At 48.1% G+C, this 21293-nt stretch overlaps 1 protein-coding gene across 2 annotated transcripts in view; it reads left to right on the forward strand.

The window, feature by feature from the left end:
- PRKCA (protein kinase C alpha) overlaps window positions 1-21293 on the forward strand; it is a 492002-nt gene that overhangs the window by 402117 nt on the left and 68592 nt on the right. For both annotated transcript variants that reach the window (XM_032242017.1, XM_032242018.1), the window contains exon 9: window positions 19388-19525. In XM_032242017.1, coding sequence (XP_032097908.1) covers window positions 19388-19525 — 138 coding nt within the window. The remainder of the gene's footprint in view (window positions 1-19387; window positions 19526-21293) is intronic.

Consider the following 21293-nt stretch of genomic DNA (forward strand, 5'->3'; position numbering starts at 1 on the left):
ACTCCTGACCTCGTGATCCACCCACCTCAGCCTCTGAAAGTGCTGGGAATACAGGCATGAGTCCACATGCCTGGCCTCATTGTGCTTTCTAAACCACTCCCGGGCCCGAGGTTGGGAGACCCCAGTGGTACGTTAGTTTACAAATAACCCATCATGTAGGAACATGCCCCCGTATTCCACCCCTCTCCCACCTGCAGCAGTGAAGCGAAGCCGTCCTGAATTCATGTAAGAACAGCGATGAGAAGTGTCAAGTCCACAACCTTTTTTCTGACATGCTTTGTGTTGGTGCTCATTTCTGATGTTTCCTGCGTGGTTTTGTTATGAGAACAAGAAACAGGTTACTCTACCTGAGAAAGAAAATGTCACCCGCATGTTGGAAATTCACGCTGACCCAGACAGCGATAATAGCGTGCCACTGTTTGCTCACACCTCTCTTCAAAGTGGCTTCCTTGGCCTGGTCATGAGCTAATCTTTACCTTGTGGCTTTTTCTGAAAATAGACTTGTCAACGTTCAGTCTGAGGCTGGCCCCAGGCACTGGTTCTCTCTGTTGACAGGCTGCGAAGAGCCAGGCAGGGAGGGCTCTGTCTATGACTCACCAGTGGTCATGGGTGGACAGCCAGGTCTGCACAGAGGTGATGGCTTGGGTGGAGGCAGGCAGGACAGGACCATGGTCTCAGCCCTTACTAAGAGTATTTCTTTTGTGACTCACATTTCCCCAGGCCCCAGCAGCCTGTGGATACCCTTAGATAATATACAATAATTGTATTAATTTAGACTTCCTGGCTCTGCCCTGGCCCATTGACATAAGACCTCTGTCCACTTCCAAAGCCCACCAGTCACAGCTGGGAGATGTCAGGAGTATCTCGCCTGGTGGTGAAGGGATCCAATCACATGCCTTTCCTCTCCAGTGCAAGGCTCTCTGCTTTCAGACCACTTGCATCCCAGCCCCCGCCCCCCCCCACTGCTTCCCTCAGGGAGAATGCCACCTTGTGAGTCCACGCCTCAACTTCCCACAGCCCCCCAGGCTGCCAGACTTCATGGAGCCGGAGTACTAGGGTGCAAATACCATGTGTAAAGAAAAAAGGCCCCTGACCTCAGCCACCATTGTGTCCTCAGGCCTATGCCCGCCATTGGTCCTGTGCAAGTCCCCTGGAGGCAGCTGGGAATCCCCTCTCTTTTTAGGAGAGGTCTCACTCTGCCGCTGCCTGATTCCTTCCCCCTTCCTGGAATGGGAATTTGTCTTCTGACGCTGCCACTTGGCAGCAGACGATGACTGTGGCAAGACTAGTCAGAATGGCAGCAGTCACCGGCCCTGAGCTCTGATCACGCCCTCCCCACTGCAGGATGGGCGGCTCCCAAGCCTGCAGGATGAGGAAGGGAGTGTTGACCCATTTTACAGATGAAGAAGCCAAGGCCTCAGAGAAGTGAGCAGTACCTTTACTGGTGTTTCAGACCACTGCTGGCAGACTCCAGATCCCACGCTCATCAGCCTCCTGAGTGCCCCTCAGGTCCCCTGTGAGCTGCTGGACACAGAGGACTCTGAGAACAGCCCAGAACAGTGCAGCTGCCGCCAGCCTTGGAAGCAGGTGTCCCATTGAGCTATAATTAGGCCCCTCATTTTTAAAAACTGGTGTGGATTAAAAAGGCTCAGTGAGGGTAGGATGAAATCAATGATTATGGAAATACTGTGCTAAATTTAATGAAAGTCGGCCCTGCTTTCAAAATGCTTGCTCCCATCAGAGACATTTTATAGAAATTTCTGTTGAGTAGCTGAGCAGCGTATCCAGCAATTCGGGGATAGGATTTTTTTCTCTCTTTCTCTATGAGGATGCCCAGTCATCCTGTTTTCCTTTCCTGCAGCAGCTGCAGAGTCATGAAGGGAAGGCTCTGGAACCTTCTTCCTTGGAGAACTGGGCTTTATTGCCAGCTATCACTTGGGTGTGTTTTGTTACTGTTTTTTTATTGACTTCAGGAGCTGCTGTTCTGTGCTCACTGAGCTCCAATTGGATTTTCCCAGAAGTGGCTTTTTCATTGAACTCTGCCCTCATGTGACTGTCATGACTTCTCACTATTTTTCAGGTCATTCTTTGTTTCTAAGATAAACACAGTGGTTCTCTCAGTCCACTCCAGGGCCCCCTGCAGCCCTCACTGCCTCCCTTCCCCCCAGGCCTTTTCTCGGATCTGTGGCTTGCAGAGTCTGCCTGCAGTCAAGGGTTTGGAAAGATTCGGGAAACACAGAAAGGTCTACAGCTGTTTGGATCCCTGTTTTCTACAAATGGAGCACCCAGAGATACTAAAATCCACTTTGGGCATCAAAAGTAGGTGCTCTATAGTTCCGCTGGCATTTTGCAAAGTCCCAGCACTTACAGTAGTGGTTCAGGTCATCTACTATAAAGGAAACAGTTGTTTGCATCTGCATAGATACAGTTGTGTGTCGTTTGTGCCATCTTGCAGCATTTATTAGGACTTCACCTCTGTAAGGCAGACTGATGAACCTTAGGTTATTTCTACTGAAAGATTTCAGCCAAAAAGCAGTTGCTTCAGAAACTAAATACCACAAGAGGGCAGTAAAGATGTGCAAATGAAAGATTCCATGACACCTGCACGCAATAAATAGCAATGAACTTTTGCCTGGATGCCTTTACATTTTAGTGGACATGAAGATGAGGTCACTACCCTGTGCCCCTAATTGCTCCTTGGTTTTAGAAGATCTTAAGTGTGCTGCAAAGAAGTCAAAGGTTTCTCAAGAGATGGATGGCTCCTTCAGTCTATTCATGCTTGCACAGGGCCCCAGCCCATTTTCTATCTCCTTAGCTTTTTATTAGCAGCAGAGAATTCCGTACGTCTAAGCTATATTGCTGGCAGTCTGAAAAACCAGTTACTCTGATGACGTTTGTGAGTTCATGTGACTTTTGACCCTGCCACAGCCAACCCAGAAAGCCATTGTGATGTTCATTCCAAAGGGGGGCATTCCTAACAGGAAAAGGAATAGGTTTCCAAAAATTAGTAAGTGGCCAAAGTTCTCGAACAAAGCTATGTCATGGCTGTATCAGTGCACCCTGGGCCTTCCTCTAAGCCAGGTGTCAGATGCAAGCGTGCCACCAGCTAGCTCCCTGGTGGGAGAAAAACGATATTTTTGCAGATGGAAAAACTTAAGCTCATTGGTGGAGAATCCTCATGTAAGCCTGGAGTTTTAGCAGTTGGGGAGAACACGGTACAAGGGCAAACCACCTTTCCAGGAGGTGTTTAGTAGGTGAGACAAGGGGTGCACCATCAAGATTAGCCAGCCTAACTGATGTGTCGATTATCAACAGACAAATCTGGGAAACAGGGAAAAAGTGGGTTGGCTGTAAAGAAAATCACACACCGGGATACCAGAGGTGACTACGATGCGGCATGAAAAGAACCAGGCACTTTGCAGTTTCCACATCTGGCAAGGGGCCAATGCATCACGGGATCCCACATTTCTCCTTGGAGTATGGCTCAGTTGCCATGACAACGGAGGCCCTCTCGCTGCCTGCGAATTTATTTTAACTGTGGCAACAGCCAAATTGGGTGTGTCCATGAAGAAATTTCTCATTAAGAAAACGATGGAAGGTGTTGCCCTTCAATTTTGCTCTGCTGAAAACATACTTCATTCACCACGACTGTTTGGCTGCCAGATTTCCTTTTCCTGTGCTGGCCCCCATAGCAAGCATTGTGGAAGAGCCTGGGTAGTGATTTAATTATAGTGCTCTTGAGATGCTTAATTGTCACTGTTCTGATAGGTTAGTTAAGGAGATACAGACATTTTCTTGAACTCTAACTGCAAATGAGGATGAATGATTTGAAAACCTGGATGATACAGGGTAGGGGTCATCAAACTGCAGACCACAGGTCAGACCCCAGCTGCTGCCTGTTTTCTCATTAAGCTTTATCAGAACACGGCTTCCCTCCTTTACCTACTTTTGTAGCTTTCGAGCTACTGTGGCAGAGTTGGAGAGGTATGACGGAGACAGTATTCAGCCCACAGAGCCACAAATATTTACCCCCTGGACCTTTACAGAAAAAGTTTGCTTACCCTCAATGTAGGAGGAAAAGCACTAAATTCAAAGACCAGAGTTCTGGATTCAGAGCCCAGGATGGAAAACTGATTTAGACATATCACGGTTTCCCCCTGGGCTCATTCTCCTCATCTGTAACATGGGCAGCCTTGATGAGAGTATCCCCAAGTTTCTTTTGAAATCTAAAAGCTCTGTCATCTTCCTGCTGTTAGACGATTACAGCCCAGCTGGAGCAACCCTTAGGGCAGGGGAACTCACGGGATGATACACCATCCAGTTTCAGGGCCTCTGTAGAGAACAGCCGTGTCCTTCTGTTCTCCCCCAGCACTGCCACGAAGTGGTGCAGGGGCTGTAGTGGAGTTAGCTCTCTAGACCTCAGCATCTTCATCTGCATCCCACGCAGGTCACAATCCCCAGGGATGCTTCTGTGGCTGACAGTCTGTGGTTCTGAGGCACTCGCTGTATTTGCCAGCAGGCCGGAATGACACACACCTGTGATTTGCCAGTCACCTGTGATTCCCACCTCCGGGAGAAAACTCCAAGTGGCAGGTGTGGACCCAGTTGTTGGGGAGGAATCACCCAGGCCCTTATTTCCAGGTTGCAGTTGCAGATCGAATTGTACAACTAGAAAAATGTAGTCAGAAGGAAGTGGGGTAGCTTCGGGGACTGGCTTACCTAAGGATCACTGTTAAGCTCTCCATACAAATTAGCTCCCGTTCCGCCTTAGGCCACTCAGGCTGCTATAGCAAAATACCATAATCTGTGTGGCTCACAAACCACACACGTTTATTTCTCTCCGTTCCGGATGCTGGGAAGCCTAAGATCAAAGCGGGTGAGGCGTCTGGTGAAGGTTCACTTTCCGGTTCACAGATGGCATCTCCTGGCTTTGTTCACACACGGTGGAAGGGATGAGGAGCCCCTCAGGCCTCTTTTTATTAAAGATTTTTTAAATTTAGAGACAGGGTCTTATGCTGGCACCCAGGCTGGAGTGCAGTGTCACAATCAGCCTCAAATTCCTGGGCTCAAGCAATCCTCCCGCCTCAGCCTCCCAAGTAGCGAGCACTACAGGCACACACCACCATGCCCGGCTAATTTTTTTTAATTATTGTTTGAAGAGATGGGGGTTTCACTATGTTGACCAGGCTCTTCTCAAACTCCTGGCCTCAAGCTATCTTTCTGCCTCAGCCTTTCAAAAGTGCTGGGATTAGAGGCATGAGCCTGGGATCACACCCAGCCTCTGATGCCTCTTTTATAAGGGCACTAATCCCATTTATGAGGGCTCCACCCTCATGACCCAGCCACTTTCCAAAGGTCCTGCCTCCTAATACCATCACCTTCAGGCTAAGGATTTCAACATGTGAGTTTGAGGGAGACATTCAAACCATAGCACCTTCTAAGACCACTTCCCACATTGTGGAAGTAAAGATGTATTTTTGCCTTGGCATCTGAACATGAAACACATAGACACAGCCAAATCTGAGAAGGAAGTACTGTTAGAAATTCCAACCATGAATTTAGACACACAATCTAAAACCAAGAGCCTGCCTTCAGGAATTAGGCTGCCTTGACTCTGGGCTTCCTCCTTTTCTCTTTGACTTTTCATGGTGAGATTAAAATGTCTGTCCTTGTGCACTTGGGCACAAGGGTACTTGTTTGTTACCTCCCTAAAAAGGTCACACACAAGTAATGAATATTTCATTTTATTGTTAAATTGCTGGAGATCTCCAGCAATTTCACATCCAGGAATCTATCCTGGGGACTTCAAGGATGCACACAGATTTGGACTGCAAAATTGTTCATCTGCATGTTATTGAAAACAGAACTGGGAACAACAGCCTAGGTGCCTAACAGTAAGAGGATGGTCACACCAACTACAGTAGAGCCATGTAGTGGATATGATGCAGAACTCAAATCCTGTGGCAGAAGAGTGCTTATAACCAGAAGTTCACAGTAAGCAAAGGGGAGAAGCAGGTGACACACAATCTGATTCTGTGTGTATCACATAGGAAACCATGAAAAGAAAGGAGTAGGAGAATGTCCACCAGAATGTTATTAATGGTTACTGCTGAGTGATAAAATTATAGATATTTTAGTACGTGTGCTGCCAAAGTGAGTATAAAATTATAGATGTTTTAGGCCAGGTATGGTGGCTCACACCTGTAATCCCAGCACTTTGGGAGGCGAGGTATGCGGATCACTTGAGGTCAGGACTTCGAGACCAGCCTGGTCAGCATGGGGAAACCCCATCTCTACTGAAAATACAAAAATTAGCTGGGCCTGGTGACATATGCCTGTGGTCCCAGCTACTTGGGAGGCTGAGGCACAAGAATCGCTTGAACCCAGGAGGTGGAGGTTGCAGGGAGCCAAGATCACACCACTGCACTCCAGCCTGGGCGACAGAGCGAGGCTCTGTCTCAAAAATAAATAAGTAGGCTGGGTGTGGTGGCTTGTGCCTGTAATCCCAGCACTTTGGGAGGCCAAGGCAGGCAGATCACCTGAGGTCAGGAGTTTGAGACCAGCCTGGCCAACATGGTGAAACCCTGTCTCTACTAAATAAAAAATAAATAAATAAAAATTTAAAAATAAAATTATAGATTTTTAAATTTTCTTCTCTTTTTTTCTGACTTATCCATGCCTGTAAAATTTTCTCAAATGAGCAAGTATACTTTTATAACAAGAGGCAGCATTGCTGTAGAAATTATTTTAAAGCAACAACTCTGCCTCTTAAAAATGTTATGTGAAAAGCTGCCTTCCCGCATATACTCTACTCATTGCCTTTGCAAATATTTGGGGACTACCATGCCCCAGACACCATCCTACACACTGGAGATGTGCAGGTGAACAAAACAGATGAGCTGTCCGTGCTCATCCCAGTGGCCAGAGAAAGGTAACGAGTAGAGACAAATAGAATCGGTAATGGGGAGAGAGAGAGGGAGTGCGCACCACAGGAAGTGGTGCAGGGACACTGTCAGAAGGAGTAGGGAGCCTTGGGGTTAAAGCATCCTTTGAGCACAGATAGAAGGGAAGGCCAGGTGCGATAGCTCATGCCTATAATCCCAGCACTTTGGGAGGCCAAGCTGGGCGTATCACGAGGTCAGGAGATCAAGACCATCCTGGCTATCACGGTAAAACCCCGTCTCCACTAAAAATACAAAAAATTAGCTGGGCTTGGTGGCACGTGCCTGTAATCCCAGCTACTTGGGAGGCTGAGGCAGGACAATCGCTTGAACCTAGGGGGTGGAAGTTGCAGTGAGCCAAGATTGCGCCACTGCACTCCAGCCTGAGTGACAGTGAGACTCCATCTCAAAAAAAAAAAAAAAAGGAGTCCTGTGCCTGTCTGTATCAGAGGGAGTGCCGAAGTGCAAAGGCCCTCAGGCAGCTGTGTAAGCTGGCATGTCCCAGAAGATGAAGTATTGAGCCAGAGAACAGAGGGCATTTTATTTACTCTAACTGTGCTAATGCCCATTAAGTAGCATCATTTTAACCTGTTGCCCAGTTACTGAGTAGAAGGTAATAGTTATCATGACTTGGCGCTTGTTAGAAATACCCCGGCCATATTCCATTAAGAAAACCATGAAAACCCTCAGTTCCTTTGTGGCTTTCTGCTTCCCAAACACTTGATCTCTCTTAATTAATGTTGCAGGGGGTGCAGGTAAATGCATTCCCTTAGAGGTGTGGTGCTGTGCCGGACATCCTTGATTATGTATCGCATGGCTGTTTCTGTTAACCATGCCCTGTTACGTGGAATAGCGCTGAATCACCATCGGTCTTGTTTTGCCAACGTTGTTCAGATTAACTGTGAATACAGAGGATCTTCATCATTGTACAAAAAATTGTAGGAGAAATCTGCGATTATTCATTTGTCCCTGTGGTTGGTCATTGGTGACCTGTCTGTCCTTGGAATCTTAGAAGTAGAAGGAACCTGTTGTGAGGTTCATATTTCCACACATTGCAACTGTCTTTGATAAGTATATTAATCAAAGCCATATTTTCAAGAATGCTAGGAGATCATGTGTTTTTGAAGACACATTTACAAAATAGGTGAGAATGAACACATTTCAAGTGGAATGTAGTTGCAGTACTGGACAGAAGTCCCAATCCAGACCCCAGGAGAAGGTTCTTAGATTTCATGCAAGAAAGAGTTTGGGGGAGTCCACAGAGTAAAGTGAAAGCAAGTTTACTAAGAAAGTAAAGGTAAAAGAATGGCTACTCCATTGGCAGAGCAATCCCCACGGGCTGCTGGTTGGCTATTTTTATGGTTATTTCTTGATCATAGGCTTCAAAAGGTGTGGATTATTCATGAGTTTTCTGGGAAAGGGGCAGGCAATTCTCAGAACTGAGGGTTCCTTCCCTTTTTAGACTATATGGAGTAACTGCTGGATGCTGCCATGGCATTTATAGACTGTCACGGCACTGGTGGGAGTGTCTTTTAGCATGCTAATGTATTATATTTAGCATAAAATGAGCAGCGAGGAGGCCAGAGGTCACTGTCTCCTCACCATCTTGATTTTGGCAAGTTTTGGCCAGCTTCATTGATGCATCCTGTTTAATCAGCAGGGTCTTTACGGCCTATACCTTATGAGAACAGTCCTGTTGACCTCCTGGGAATGCAGCCCAGCAGGTCTCAGCCTTATTTTACCCAGCCGCTGTTCAAGATGGAATTGCTCTGGATCGAACACCTCCGACAGTTAGACATTAAACCATACTTCAGAGGGCTGCCCCGAAGCTTTGTGATTATAAGATGGACCCACCAAGAGGCTTGGAGGTATGTTTCAGATCCTGATTCTTAACCGTAGATGGAATCTCTGGACTTGTGTTCACACTGGAGATAAATCAGCGCCTTTTGTAAGAATTTCTGGGCAGCAGGCTATTGTATTAGAGGTCAGAAATTTCTATCTTTATGGTCGGTTTCTTCACAGAGTATATATTCATTATATAAAATTCAAACATAGCAGAGTATCTATGGTATTAAGTTAAACCCTTTGAAATTGCTGGTATGGTGGGTCAGACTGTCACAGCTCAGCAGCTGCAAACTTTTAACCTATTAGAAAATGAACGTCTCCAGCCATGCAGTCCCTCATAGATATATAATGTAAGTTATTTGTCGCAACCACCTCTCAATTTTAATTTGAAAAACTCCCTAATAGGGAGCTAAATGTAGAGAGCTTCTCACATTACACATGAACAACTTCAGACACAGGTGTATTTACACGTGTACCATAACCCCCACCTGGGCGAATTTGGGTTTGCAGTATTCAGATCCATTTTGTGTGGTTTGCTTTACAGAATGCCGCCGCAGGAACCCTTTGAATTGTTAACAGCTTCAAACTATTGTGGCTTTTCAAGAATGTATCTGTAATATAAAGTGAGACACTTGTAGGCCATCGGTACATTTTCAAATGAGGAGGGAGCACTGCCTGGTCTCACAGCCTGCTCATCCAAGTGGCGTCACAATGCCAAACTTCGCCAAATGCGAATGTGCCATTTTTTGAGGAATCTAAAAATCCTGGATTCTGGATTGTTGAATCATAGCCAATAAACTGTGATGTGCTTTAGTCTCATTTTGAAAAAAAAAAAGAGCATGCTACAGTTTCTGCATTTAATGTCACTTCATTCTATTTACAACATTATATATCGTAGTTCCCATTTTTATTTCCTTTAAAAAATTTGTTTGTGCCATTTTATTAAGTCAGTGTCTTTTCCTGCAGCAGTATTAACCCAGCCCCTTAGAGGGCTTCAGTAGGCTTTCTGGAAATCAGGGTAGACAGCCAGAACCAAGACCCTCCGCCCCTCCTGCCCCCTCACAGCAGGAGATTGATGTGCCTCAACCTCACAGCAGGTCATGAGCTCATGCAAAGCCCATTTGTAGCTTCACACATCTCTGCAGGCCACAGGGTTTCTGGTCTGTGAGTCAGCCCACAGAGGCCCAGCCCAGGCAGCATGCAGCTGCTTCTTGAATACCAGAGGCCTTCAAATGACACTCACGGAGCAGGTGCATGCCAGGAGCTTGAAAGAAAGTGCAGTCTCCTGAGCTTTGTCTCCTTTATGGGTCAAGGCAAAGAAGACCAGAGTGAGGCTGGGCGTGTGGGCTCACACCTGTAATCCCAGCACTTTGGGAGGCTGAGGCAGGTGGATTGCTTGAGGTCAGGAGTTCGGGACCAGCCTAGCCAATGTGGTAAAACCCCATCTCTACTAAAAATACAAAAAATTAGCCGGGCATGGTGGTGTGCGCCTGTAGTCCCAGCTACTTGGGAGGCGGGGGCAGGAGAATCACTTGAACCTGAGAGGTGGAGGTTGCAGTGAGCCAAGATCATGCTACTGTACTCCAGCCTGGGCAATAGAGCGAGGCTCCATCTCAAAAACAAAAAACAAAAAACAACAAGCAGGGCGGAGGGAATGAAGCGGGAGGTGTTACACTAGGGTGATTTGCAAAAGATACCTTATTTCACCTTTAGTGCAGTCCAGGGAGATAGTCCAGCATAACCCAGGGACACAGTCTTCTTACTATTATATTATTGATAAGGAGCCTAGGGCTCAGAGAGGCGGTGTCATCTGTCCAGAGTCACACAGCAAAAATGGGTAAGATTTAAATTTGATCTGAGCTCTTTGGAATCCAAGTTCAGGGCTCTTTCCAGAGTTGCCCACGGGTTTTATATAGTAATTGAAGATTGTTGAAGGTGAAGAGGGTCTCAGAGACCAGTGACTGGGAGAGGAATGTTGGAACTTGGAGAAATGGCCCAACTGTCTTAGATCAGCATTTCTTAACCTTAAATGTGCATGAGAGCCACCCAAAGATTTTGTTTAAAATGCATGTTTGGACTTGGTAGGTCTGGGGTGGGGTCCAGGAGTCTACATTTCTGCCAAGCTTCTAGCTGATGCTGCTGGTCCAAGGACCACGCTTTGGACAGCAATGACACAGACTCCAGTACCTTTGGACTACATGTTCTTCAGAGGAGAGGCTACTTTTTTTTTTTTTTTTTTTTTTTTTTTTTTTTTTCGTGAGATGGGGTTTCACTCTCATTGCCCAGGCTGGAGTGCAATGACACAGTCTCCACTCACTGCATCCTCTGCCTCCCGGGTTCAAGCAATTCTCCTTGCTCAGCCTCCTGAGTAGCTGGGATTACAGGCACCCACCACCACACCCAGCTAACTTTTGTATTTTTAGTAGAGATGGGGTTTCTCCATGTTGGTCAAACTGGTCTCGAACTCCCAACCTCAGGTGATCCACCTGCCTCAGCCTCCCAAAGTGTTGGGATTACAGGCATGAGCCACCGTGCCCGGCCACCAGAGGCTACTTCTTATTGTCCTTGGTTTCCTCAGTCCCTGGCACCATGTCTGGGGCATGTCACACACACAGATGTTTGTGGGATAAGTGGGTGAATATGCTGAAATCTCACACAGAGGCCCATGAGTGTAACAACAGATGTGTCCTCAGTCACAGCTTTGTGCCAGGATGCCACTGGGCCCTCTTGAGAAAACAGAGATGAACAGGAAAAAATCATAAGAGGCACCAGGCATTGAGCAGTCACTGGGTACCAGGCGCCATTCCTAACATCCTCACATTTGCTCCTCCCAGGAGTCCGGTGAGAGGAACCATTAGGACCATCCCATCCTACAAACGGTGGGCCAGAGGCGTAGCATGGTGGAGGAGCTCACCCCAGCCATGCCTGATACAGGCAGATGCAAACCCTCCCCTCTCAGGGGCCACTCTGTTGTTCTCTAAAGAACTGGACAAACATCATCAGAGCTGAAAGGAGATTCCTCCTGCATCAGGGGTGGAAAACAGTTTCGCAGGAGGATGGCAGTCCTCCAGCCTGTTGACTGCTGCTCAGAGCCTGGTCCCCTACTGCTTTCTTTACCTAACTTGGAAATGAATGGGGTGGACTCAAGATTTGGTACACAACAGCGGGAGCGTTTCTAATGAGTTAACACCTGCTTTAGGTCAGCAGCCCAGTGGATGCTCTGTTCTGAGCATTCATCTTAAGGAGACATTCTGCTTTTCTGCTTTTCCGCTTCTGCAGTCAGAATTTCCCATTTGCTCATGCCCCCAGCAGGGCATCTGGCTGTGTCGGGCCGTGTTTGCATTGCTGAAGTGAAGGATGCCACCACGCTTATTCTGCTCCTTCCCCAGGTTTCCTGAAATCTCCACAGTTAGGCTGTTGGCCTCAGCTTTATCCCTAGACATATATTGATTTTATTTGCAGTCCTGGTGAAGTCTGAATTACAGTCATGACAACTAGAGTTATGTCAACAATATACAAGCCAGGAAGGGCAGGTCTCTTAATTCTGCTGGGAATCCAGTTCGGAGAAAGAAATGGTCAGCTCGGGGCTCACAGTTGCTCTTGAGCCAGAGATCCCAGCTGGATCTTGGGCAAGCCAGACTTCTCAGCAGAGGAACAGCCCTTCAGAGAAACCCCTCCAAGGGCCTGTTTTCAGCTTGCTGGCCTGGCTGATTGGTCTCGTGGGGCTCTGGGGAGGGTCATCGTGTGGCCAACCACCCTGAAGAGGAGAGCCTCCCAGCGCTTCTCTGCGGCCATCCCAGCATGAACAGTGATTGCCTGAGAGAAAGAGCTCAGACTGCGTATGAAGCTGCAAATGCAGAGTCAGGCTGCTTGTCTGCAGCAGCTCACCCGACGCCATCGGTTGCTTTTTTTTATGTTTGTCATCTGGCCAACCAGTGCTGGCTGCAAGTTGGCCTGTGTCAATTCTGTCAGTCTTAGCACAGTAAGCACAAATGGAAATGAATGAGAGAGAGAACTCTGAGTCCTGAATTTATGTGCCTGATACAGTTCTTGGTTGCAAGATAAAAACTTGAGCAAGACTTAGTCCTCACCTCCTGGGATCTCACAGGCTAGTGAGGAAGACAGATCAATAAATCCAAGAAGAGGCTGGATGTGGTGGCTCACACCTGTAATCCCAGCACTTTGGGAGGCGGAGGTGAGCAGATCACTTGAGCTCAGGAGTTTGAGACCAGCCTGGGCAACATGGTGAAACCCCATGTCTACCAAAAAAAAAAAAATTTAGCTGGGTGTGGTAATATATGCCTGTAGTCCCAGCTACTCAGGAGGCTGAGGTGGGAGGATCACTTGAGCCCAAGAGGTTGAGGTTGCAGTGAGCCGTGGTCATGCCACTGCACTCCAGCCTGGGCAACAGAGCGAGCCCCTCTCAAAAAAAAAAAAAAAAAAAACAAAAGTCCAAGAAGAAGAAATGTGTGTGTCAGGTTCCCCAGAAGCTGATGTGGCCCCAGGGTTTTGAGAATTTCATTCCTGAAGGGATCCCAGATGTGGGTGGGTAGGAGGGTTGGGAGCCAGGGAAGGGAGGACCCAGCCAAGGGTGTATTCTCAAGCTGGTGACCACTGTGGGCAGCTGGAGCTCAGTCCTCCTCTGAACCAGAGGAACATTCTGGAACAGGCTTTCTTTTTGTGGCTGGTGGAGGGCTGTGGTTGGTTGAAAGGCACCTGGGGCGTCCTCTGCAGGAGCGGCCTGAGTGGAACCCTCAGGTGTTCACAGGTATGCAGAGCGGAAAGTTCAGAGGATGTGGGTGGGCCCTGTTGGCCACAGGTTGGAAATTTCAGAGAAGCCAAGAGGAGATGCTTGAGCTCGACTTTAAGGGTGAACAGAACAGCAGGGCCCCTGCCCTCTTAGAATCGTAGTCAGGTGGCAGCAGGTTCCAGGAAGAACGCTAACGGGGACAAGGAAGCAGTGTCAGGGTTTAGGAAGACCACTCTGGAGGGTGACTGAACAGCAGAAGAGGGACGGGCAGGGCTGGTGTCCCAAGGCAGGAGACGGCTGTGAGCTTGCTGCAGGCTGGTGTGGCTGGGACCGAGGCTGAGGGAGAGATGGGAAGAAAGGCAAGAGACAGAGCAGAGGGAGTCTCCTCCTCAGCCGTCAAAGCACTCAGCCTCCTTCTCGGCCATGTGGGAAGCCAGCGAATACAGGACAGCACCGCTGTCCTTTTTTTTTTTTTGAGACAGGGTCTTACTCTGTCTCCCACTCTGGAGAGCACTGATGCGATCTCCGCTCACTGCAACCTTCGCCTCCCAGGTTTAAGCAATTCTCCCACCTCAACCTCCCAAGTAGGTGGGACTACAGACGCCCACCAACACGCTGGCGAATTTTTGTATTTTTTGGCAGAGACAGGGTTTCACCGTGTTGGCCAGGCTGGTCTCGATCTCCTGACCTCAAGTGATCTGCCTGCCTTGGCCTCTCAAAGTGCCGGGATTGCAGGCGTGAGCCACCATGCCTGGCTCCCACTGTCATTTTAGCTGTAGCCTGCCGGTGAGCTAGGGCACGTCCCCAAACGCTGGTGGGACCTTGACCTCAGCGGTTGTCCAGGCTCTTGATACTGCCATGGGAAAGAGTTCAAGGATGAGTCATTAAATACTGAAAATTCAGAGATTTATTGCAAAGCAAAAAGTACACACTCAAAGGGAAAGGCAGGCATGCTCCAGAGAGAGCTGCGTGCAAGGAGGTTTGGGGGCCTGCTACCTTTATGGGTTCCTTTAAGGGGAGTAAGAGTCCTGAAGATTCCCGGAAAAAGGTGGAGATTTCTCGGAAATGTGGTGCCACCCATTTTTACACCAGATATTGGTCTTCCTGGACCAGTCGTGGCACTGGTGGGTATAGGGCTGAGGATGCTAATGAGGAGACAGTGAGGTCCCAGGTGACACTGCGTCAAAGCCAGCACCATGTTGGGTCCAGGTGATCTTAGCCCGCTTGGCCCATATCCTGATTTTCAGGGTCTTGTGGGCTCCCAGCTTATGCAGTTATTCCAATTTTTTTTTTTTTTTTTTTTTTTTTTTTTTTTTTTTTTTGCTAGTCCCATGAAACTACTGCCTGGGATTTTCTATTCTCCTGCTACCACCCTGTATTTTTTCTGTCTCAGTTTCCTTGAAGAAATAGCAGTTAAGCTGGGACCTGAAGGAGTGGGAGAGGCCAGCCAGGCTACGGGGTGGAGGAGAAACAGCAGGCCAGGGAGGCCGGGGTCTTCAGCAGGACAGAGGGGCACTGACTGGAGGTCTGGGGTCAAGCCCCACCCAGCATCTGTTCCTCAGCCCTAGCGCCCCTGCCCACCCGGAAGTCCTATGTGGTTCCTGTCCCCCTGCCCTCAGGAATTCCCCTCCCCCAGTGACATAGCTGCTCCGCCAACCCCAGCATTGATTAGACCCTGGTTGAAAGTGGGACTTGCTCAAAGCCAGGCCCAGACCCCTGAGAGTGTCATACCCTGGACTTTCCTACATCAAAGAGCTGCTTTCAAAAACTCGGCAATGGAGATGGCTCTGTGTCCTTTGGCAGCAAGGCCTACAGGTGGCAGCATGGAGACAGCTCAGAAAGTGTGTTCTGTAGTGGAAACAAGGCATGAAGATGCTGAGTCTGCTCTGATCTCAGGGCTGGCTTGGGTGGAGGGAAGTCCATCCTGACCCTCTGGGCCAGGCCACTGAGAAGCCAGCTCCCTGACATGAATGTGTCAGCCTGCTCTGGACCCCACATACCGGTCTGTCTCCTTCCCAACCAGCTACCTGCTCTACCAGAAACAGCTCTGCTTTAGAAACTCAGCTCTGCATCCTGCTGAAAAGAATCTGCCCAGGCAGAGCGGAAAGCCCGTGGTTTCCTCTGCCCAGCTTCACCTTGTGGGAGCAGGTGCCTCCTTTGTGGATGTTCCTCCCAAACCTGGTGATTGCTTTGAGACCTGAGGCCACGGTCATATTGCAGCCGAGTTCAGAAGTACTTGAATGTAAAACTGCTTTTGTCAGCCTTGAGCCTGACTGTGGGCGATGTCCCGTCCTAATAACCATACTAAGATCATAGTGTAAAACTCACAAGGCCGGCGTTAGGTTATGTCTGCAGGTGAGGTGGTAGACGGCAATGCGTGTCAAAAGCCCCCTGCCTGTCTGCAGGCTCCTCACTGCGTCAGCTCGTATCCCCTCACTGTGGTGGTCAAGTGTCAAAGGAGAAAGGAGGAGTGACTGGAATGTCACAGGAGTCAGGCATAGCTGGGTAGAGCCACGTGCTACAGATGGAAGCTGGGTATTTGTTGGTGGTATGAATAGCAACTTCACCTAGGTGAACATGGTTTTCAAGCACCTCAGATCAGTCAGTTGCATTTGGGTATTTTCAGATGTTATTGTGAATCCTGAGAAAACAGAGTTCATCTGTGCCTCTTTCTGATTACTTTGTTCTTATTCTAAGTCAGAAGTGCAGAACAGACCGGCATAGTCAGGATTCTCGTCTCAAATTTGCACTTCTTATTCTTTTACATTTAGACACAGCCAGTAGGGCGCAGTGGCTCACGCCTGTAATCCCAGCACTTTGGGAGGCCGAGGCAGGTAGATCAGGAGTTCAAAGCTAGGCTGGCCAGCATGGTGAAACCCCGTATCTACTAAAAATACGAAAAAATTAGCTGGTTGTGGTGGTAGGCGCCGATAATCCCAGCTGCTCAGGAAGCTGAGGCAAGAGAATCACTTGAACCAGGAGGTGGAGGTTATAGTGAGCCAAGATCACACCACCGCATTCCAGCCTGGGTGACAAGAGTGAAACTCCATCTCAAAAAAATTTAAAAAATTAAATTTAGACACAGCCTAGGAAGTTTATCGACCTAGAATCATTGCTGGGGCCAGTGTGTAGAGGACTGGGCCGGCCCTGCCAAAGGGGATAGGCCAGTGTGTGTAGCATTGCAGTTCATGTTTTATCTTTACCGGCCTTCTGTGTTTCCAGTGGCCCCAGGTTTACAGGTGTTTCCACTACACACTGCCAACAGAGGTAGAAATCAACCGTGTTTCACACTTTCAGTCTGGAAGCAAAAATGTCTGGGCCATCTCTCCCTCATGTTTTAATGTCTCTGGTCAAATGGGGCCAACTGAATTCATCAGAGCATGTAGGCCAGCCCTGAGACTTGATTCCTGTACAAGTGAGTTCTTTTTTTTACTTGAGATGGAGTCTCACTCTGTTGCCAGACTCTAGTGCAGTGGCATGATCATGGCTTACTGCAACCCCCAACTCCCTGGTTCAAGCGATTCTTTTCTGCCTCAGCCTCCCGAGTAGGTGGGATTACAGGGACACACTACCATACCCAGCTAATTTTTATATTTTTAGTAGAGACGGGGTTTCGCCGTGTTGGCCAGGATGGTGTTGATCTCCTGAGCTCGTGATCTGCCCGCCTCAGCCTCCGGAAGTGCTGGGATTACAGATGTGAGCCACAGTGCCCGTCCACAAGCAAGTTATTCTTCTAAGAGAAATGAGCACATTTGGGCTTCATTTCGGTATTTGTTCATCCAGAGAGCTCAGTGCATGTCCTGTGCCGAGCACTGTTAGGGTTGGGAATCCAGACACAGCAGGCAGGGTCACAGGGTGAGCCCCAAAACTGGGGTTCAGCCTAACAGGCCACGTGGCTTCTTGGCTTTGTGCGGGAGGGAATTCAAGAGCAAACCTACAGAGTAAAGTGAGAGCAAGTTTTTTAAGAAAGTAAAGGAATAAGAGGGTGGCTACTCCTTGAGCGCAGAGCAGCCCTGAAGGCTGCTGGTTGGCTGTTTTTATGGTTATTTCGTGATTGAATGCTAAACGAGGGGTGGATTACTGATGAGTTTTCTGGGAAAGGGACAGAGAAGTCTCAGAACTGAGGATTCCCCTTTCACACCATGCTAACTTCCAGATGTTGCCATGGCATTTGTAAACTGTCTCGGTGAGAGTTTCCTATAGCATGCTAGTGTATTTAATTAGCACACAATGAGCAGTGAGGAGACCAGAGATTGCTTTCATTGCCATGCTGGTTTTGGTGGGGTTTGGCTGGCTTCTTTAGCACATACTGTTTTATGCCCTGCTGAATTCCTATATCAGCAGGGACTCCTTCTGCAGATGCAGAGGCTCCCCTAGAGAGCACAGAGGGGCTCAGTCAGTACTTGCGCTGATCCATAGTAAAGCCCCTTGAGTGCCTTCCTTACCTCCTTCGCCATCATCTTGGTAACCACAAAGGTGTTGACTTCAGTGAGTTTATAGCAAGGGCTCTGGAGCTCAGGGCCGCTGCACTGGAGAGGGAGGTGCTGCGCCCTCTCTTTAAGAATGTATCCAAGGCAGCCAGGCGTGGTGGCTCACACCTGTAATCCCAGCACTTTGGGAGGCCAAGGAGGGCAGATGACAAGGTCAGGAGTTTGAGACCAGCCTGACCAACATGGTGAAACCCTGTCTATACTAAAAATACAAAAATTAGCTGGGCATGGTGGCTTGAGCCTATAATCCCAGCTACTTAGGAGGCTGAGGCAGGAGAATCGCTCGAACCTGGGAAACGGAAGTTGCAGTGAGCCAAGATTGCACCACTGTACTCCAGCCTGGGCGACAGAGTGAGACTCTTTCTCAAAAAAAAAAAAAAAAAAAAAAAAAAAAAAGGAAAAGAAAAAGAATGTATCCAAGGCAAGAGTCATTGCCTTCAGGCTCAGGGCTGTGGCTGTGGAGGCCCAACCAGAGTCCTGGACCTCTCAGCAGCGGATGCTCCCTACAACCAGCTCCTCCCCGTCAGGCAGATATTCAAAATTCAGAGTCTTGTGGCCCACTCCAGGCTTCTCCAGTGCTCCCTCGGTGACAGTGAGACATCCCCGTGGGCTCTTACTTGCCTTCCCTTTTCTCCAGAGCCCTTTTAACTTTTGCCCTTGACACGGACTCCGAGGGCCTGGTGAGAGTCGTGGGGGCAGGGTTCCCTCCAGGGCTTATGAAAACCCCTTTGGTAGCTCGCCGCCGGGCACAAAGGGCACCTTGCCCTTCTCACGCACATCACCATTTCTTTTTGTGAGTTTAACTCTTGATTTAAAGAAAAGGAAAAACACCAACCCCTGTTCTTACTGCGCATTTCAAAATAGCAATAAATCATCCCCATGGCTTGCCATTTAAGTATTCCTCTCCAGAGAACATTTTCCTGCCTTTCGGTGTGGGTACAAGTTTCCTTCATGCAGATTAATTTTAAATTGTGAAATCTACAAACACAGAAAGCATCAGTACGTAGTTTGTTTCCTTTATTATGTTAATGGACCCGAAGCACTGTTTTCCCCAAGAAGTCAACTTGTACATGCTAGAATTACAACCAACCAGCCGTATGCGAATCCCCACGCGTTGGTTCCAGGTTAACTATGCAGAGTTGTCTCTTGATAGAGCAATTTTCTGCTACTTTGCAGACTCTGCCCGCAGAGTAAGGGTAGCCACTGATATCTGAACGGATATTCAGTCCTCACCCTCTTTCCTTTTTTCATGCCATCCCACCTCCAAGCAAATGTCACACTCAGTTACAGTGCTGTGGTTTCTGTCACTCTTTCCCCCAGGAAAATGACCCATACTTTTCCCATTTGTGCTTGTTATTTAGAAAGCCAAGCTTGGCCCTGCTGGCAACAAAGTCATCAGTCCCTCTGAAGACAGGAAACAACCTTCCAACAACCTTGACCGAGTGAAACTCACCGACTTCAATTTCCTCATGGTGCTGGGGAAGGGGAGTTTTGGAAAGGTAAGAAGACATTCATCTGCAAATTGGAGGGGCTTCTGCAGAGAATCTCGAATCAATTTTGTTCTCCCTGAGGTTTCCTGAACAACACGTTAGGTCTCTGTAATTTGTACAGTCGTTCAAAAGGCCACCAGGATGGCTACATGGTAGATAGGAGAGGTTTATTGGTGATATCAGTTTGCAAACCCGAAAAAGACAGTCTGTGGTGTGAAATGAAGGTGCCCTGTCTTTGAGGAGAGAAAGGGCAGGTTGGGTTTTATGGCTCACAGGGTCCATGTTCCACAATCGAGTCATCCATATTCAACAGGTTTGGGGAGAAAGCTGCTGAGGCAAGCCGAGCACAGGCTCAGTGGATGAACATATATGCAACATGCATCTCGTGTTCACTTTGGGGTAGGGACTTAGCATTACAATGAGGTGGAATTTGTATAGGCATGGTGGCTCATGCTTGTAATCCCAGCACTTTGGGAGGCCAAGGCAGGTGGATCACTTGATGCTAGGAGTTTGAAACCAGCTTGGCCAAAATGGTGAAACTCTATCTCTGTTAAAAATACAAATATTAGCCGGGCATGGTGGTGTGTGCCTGTAGTCCCAGCTACTCAGAAGGCTGAGGCAGGAGAATCACTGGAACCTGGGAGGTGGAGATTGCAGTGAGCTGAGATCGTGCCACTGCACTGTAGCCTGGGCAAGAAAGGGAGACTCCATCTAAAAAAAAAATTTTTTAAGGTGGAATTTGGTTCTTTACATCAAAAGGTGAACCACAGGACACAAAAGCAGTTTGTGAGCTGGCTCTGCAAGCTGCTGAATCTGGCTTAAGGCCTACAGTTGTTTCACCAAAAAGAATGTTTGTAAGACCAGTCCTCAGTCCAGTCTGAGTCGTAGTGGTCTGAGTTGTAAATCAGAGTTAGGAGGGCCTGATAGTTCTTACTGTTAGGGAGCTTCGCAAGAGTGGTTCATCTTGCAGCTAGAGGAATTTTGAAATTGGCCATGCCACCTGGGCCCTGAACCCTCAACCCATAGGTAACTATTTCCTTAACTTTAGTGTTTCCAGAAAGGGGTCCTGATCCAGACCCCAAGAGAGGGTTCTTGGACCTAAAACGAGAAAGAATTCACAGTAAGTCCATAGAATAAAGTGAAAGCAAGTTTATTAGGGAAGAAACAAAAGAACGGCTGCTCCATAGGCAGAGAAGCAGCATGGGCTGCTTGACTGAGCATACTTACAGGTATTTCTTGAGCATATGCTAAACAAGGGATGTATTATTCATGAGTTTTCTGGGAAAGGAGCGGGCAATTTACAGAACTGAGGGTTCATCCATCTTTTAGACTATATAAGGTAACTTCCGGACATTGCCATGGCATTTGTAGACTGTCAGGACACACACAGTGTCTTTTAGCATGCTAATGTACGATAATTAGCATATAGTGAGCAGTGAGGGTAGTCGGAGGTCACTTCCATCGCCATCTTGGATTTGGTGCATTTTGGCTGGCTTCTTTACTGCATCCTGTTTTATCATTGGTCTTTCTGACCTGTATGTTATGATACCCATCCTGCTGACCTCCCATCTCATCCTGTGACTAAGAATGCCTGACCTCCTGGGAATGCGGCCCAGCAGGTCTCAACCTTATTTTTCCCATCCCTTATTCAAGATGGAGTCGCTCTCGTTCGAATGCCTCTGACATCAGGGTCCATCTTAGTTGATAAAGAGGCATCTGTTTGATCTCTCAGATCAGAGTGCACGGTCCTCAGATGGTTTCTACTTCATTAGAAACT

The sequence above is a fragment of the Sapajus apella genome, unplaced genomic scaffold (genome assembly GCF_009761245.1).
Source record: "Sapajus apella isolate SASKATOON/1434 unplaced genomic scaffold, GSC_monkey_1.0 scaffold48, whole genome shotgun sequence".
NCBI classification, from domain to species: Eukaryota; Metazoa; Chordata; class Mammalia; order Primates; family Cebidae; genus Sapajus; species Sapajus apella.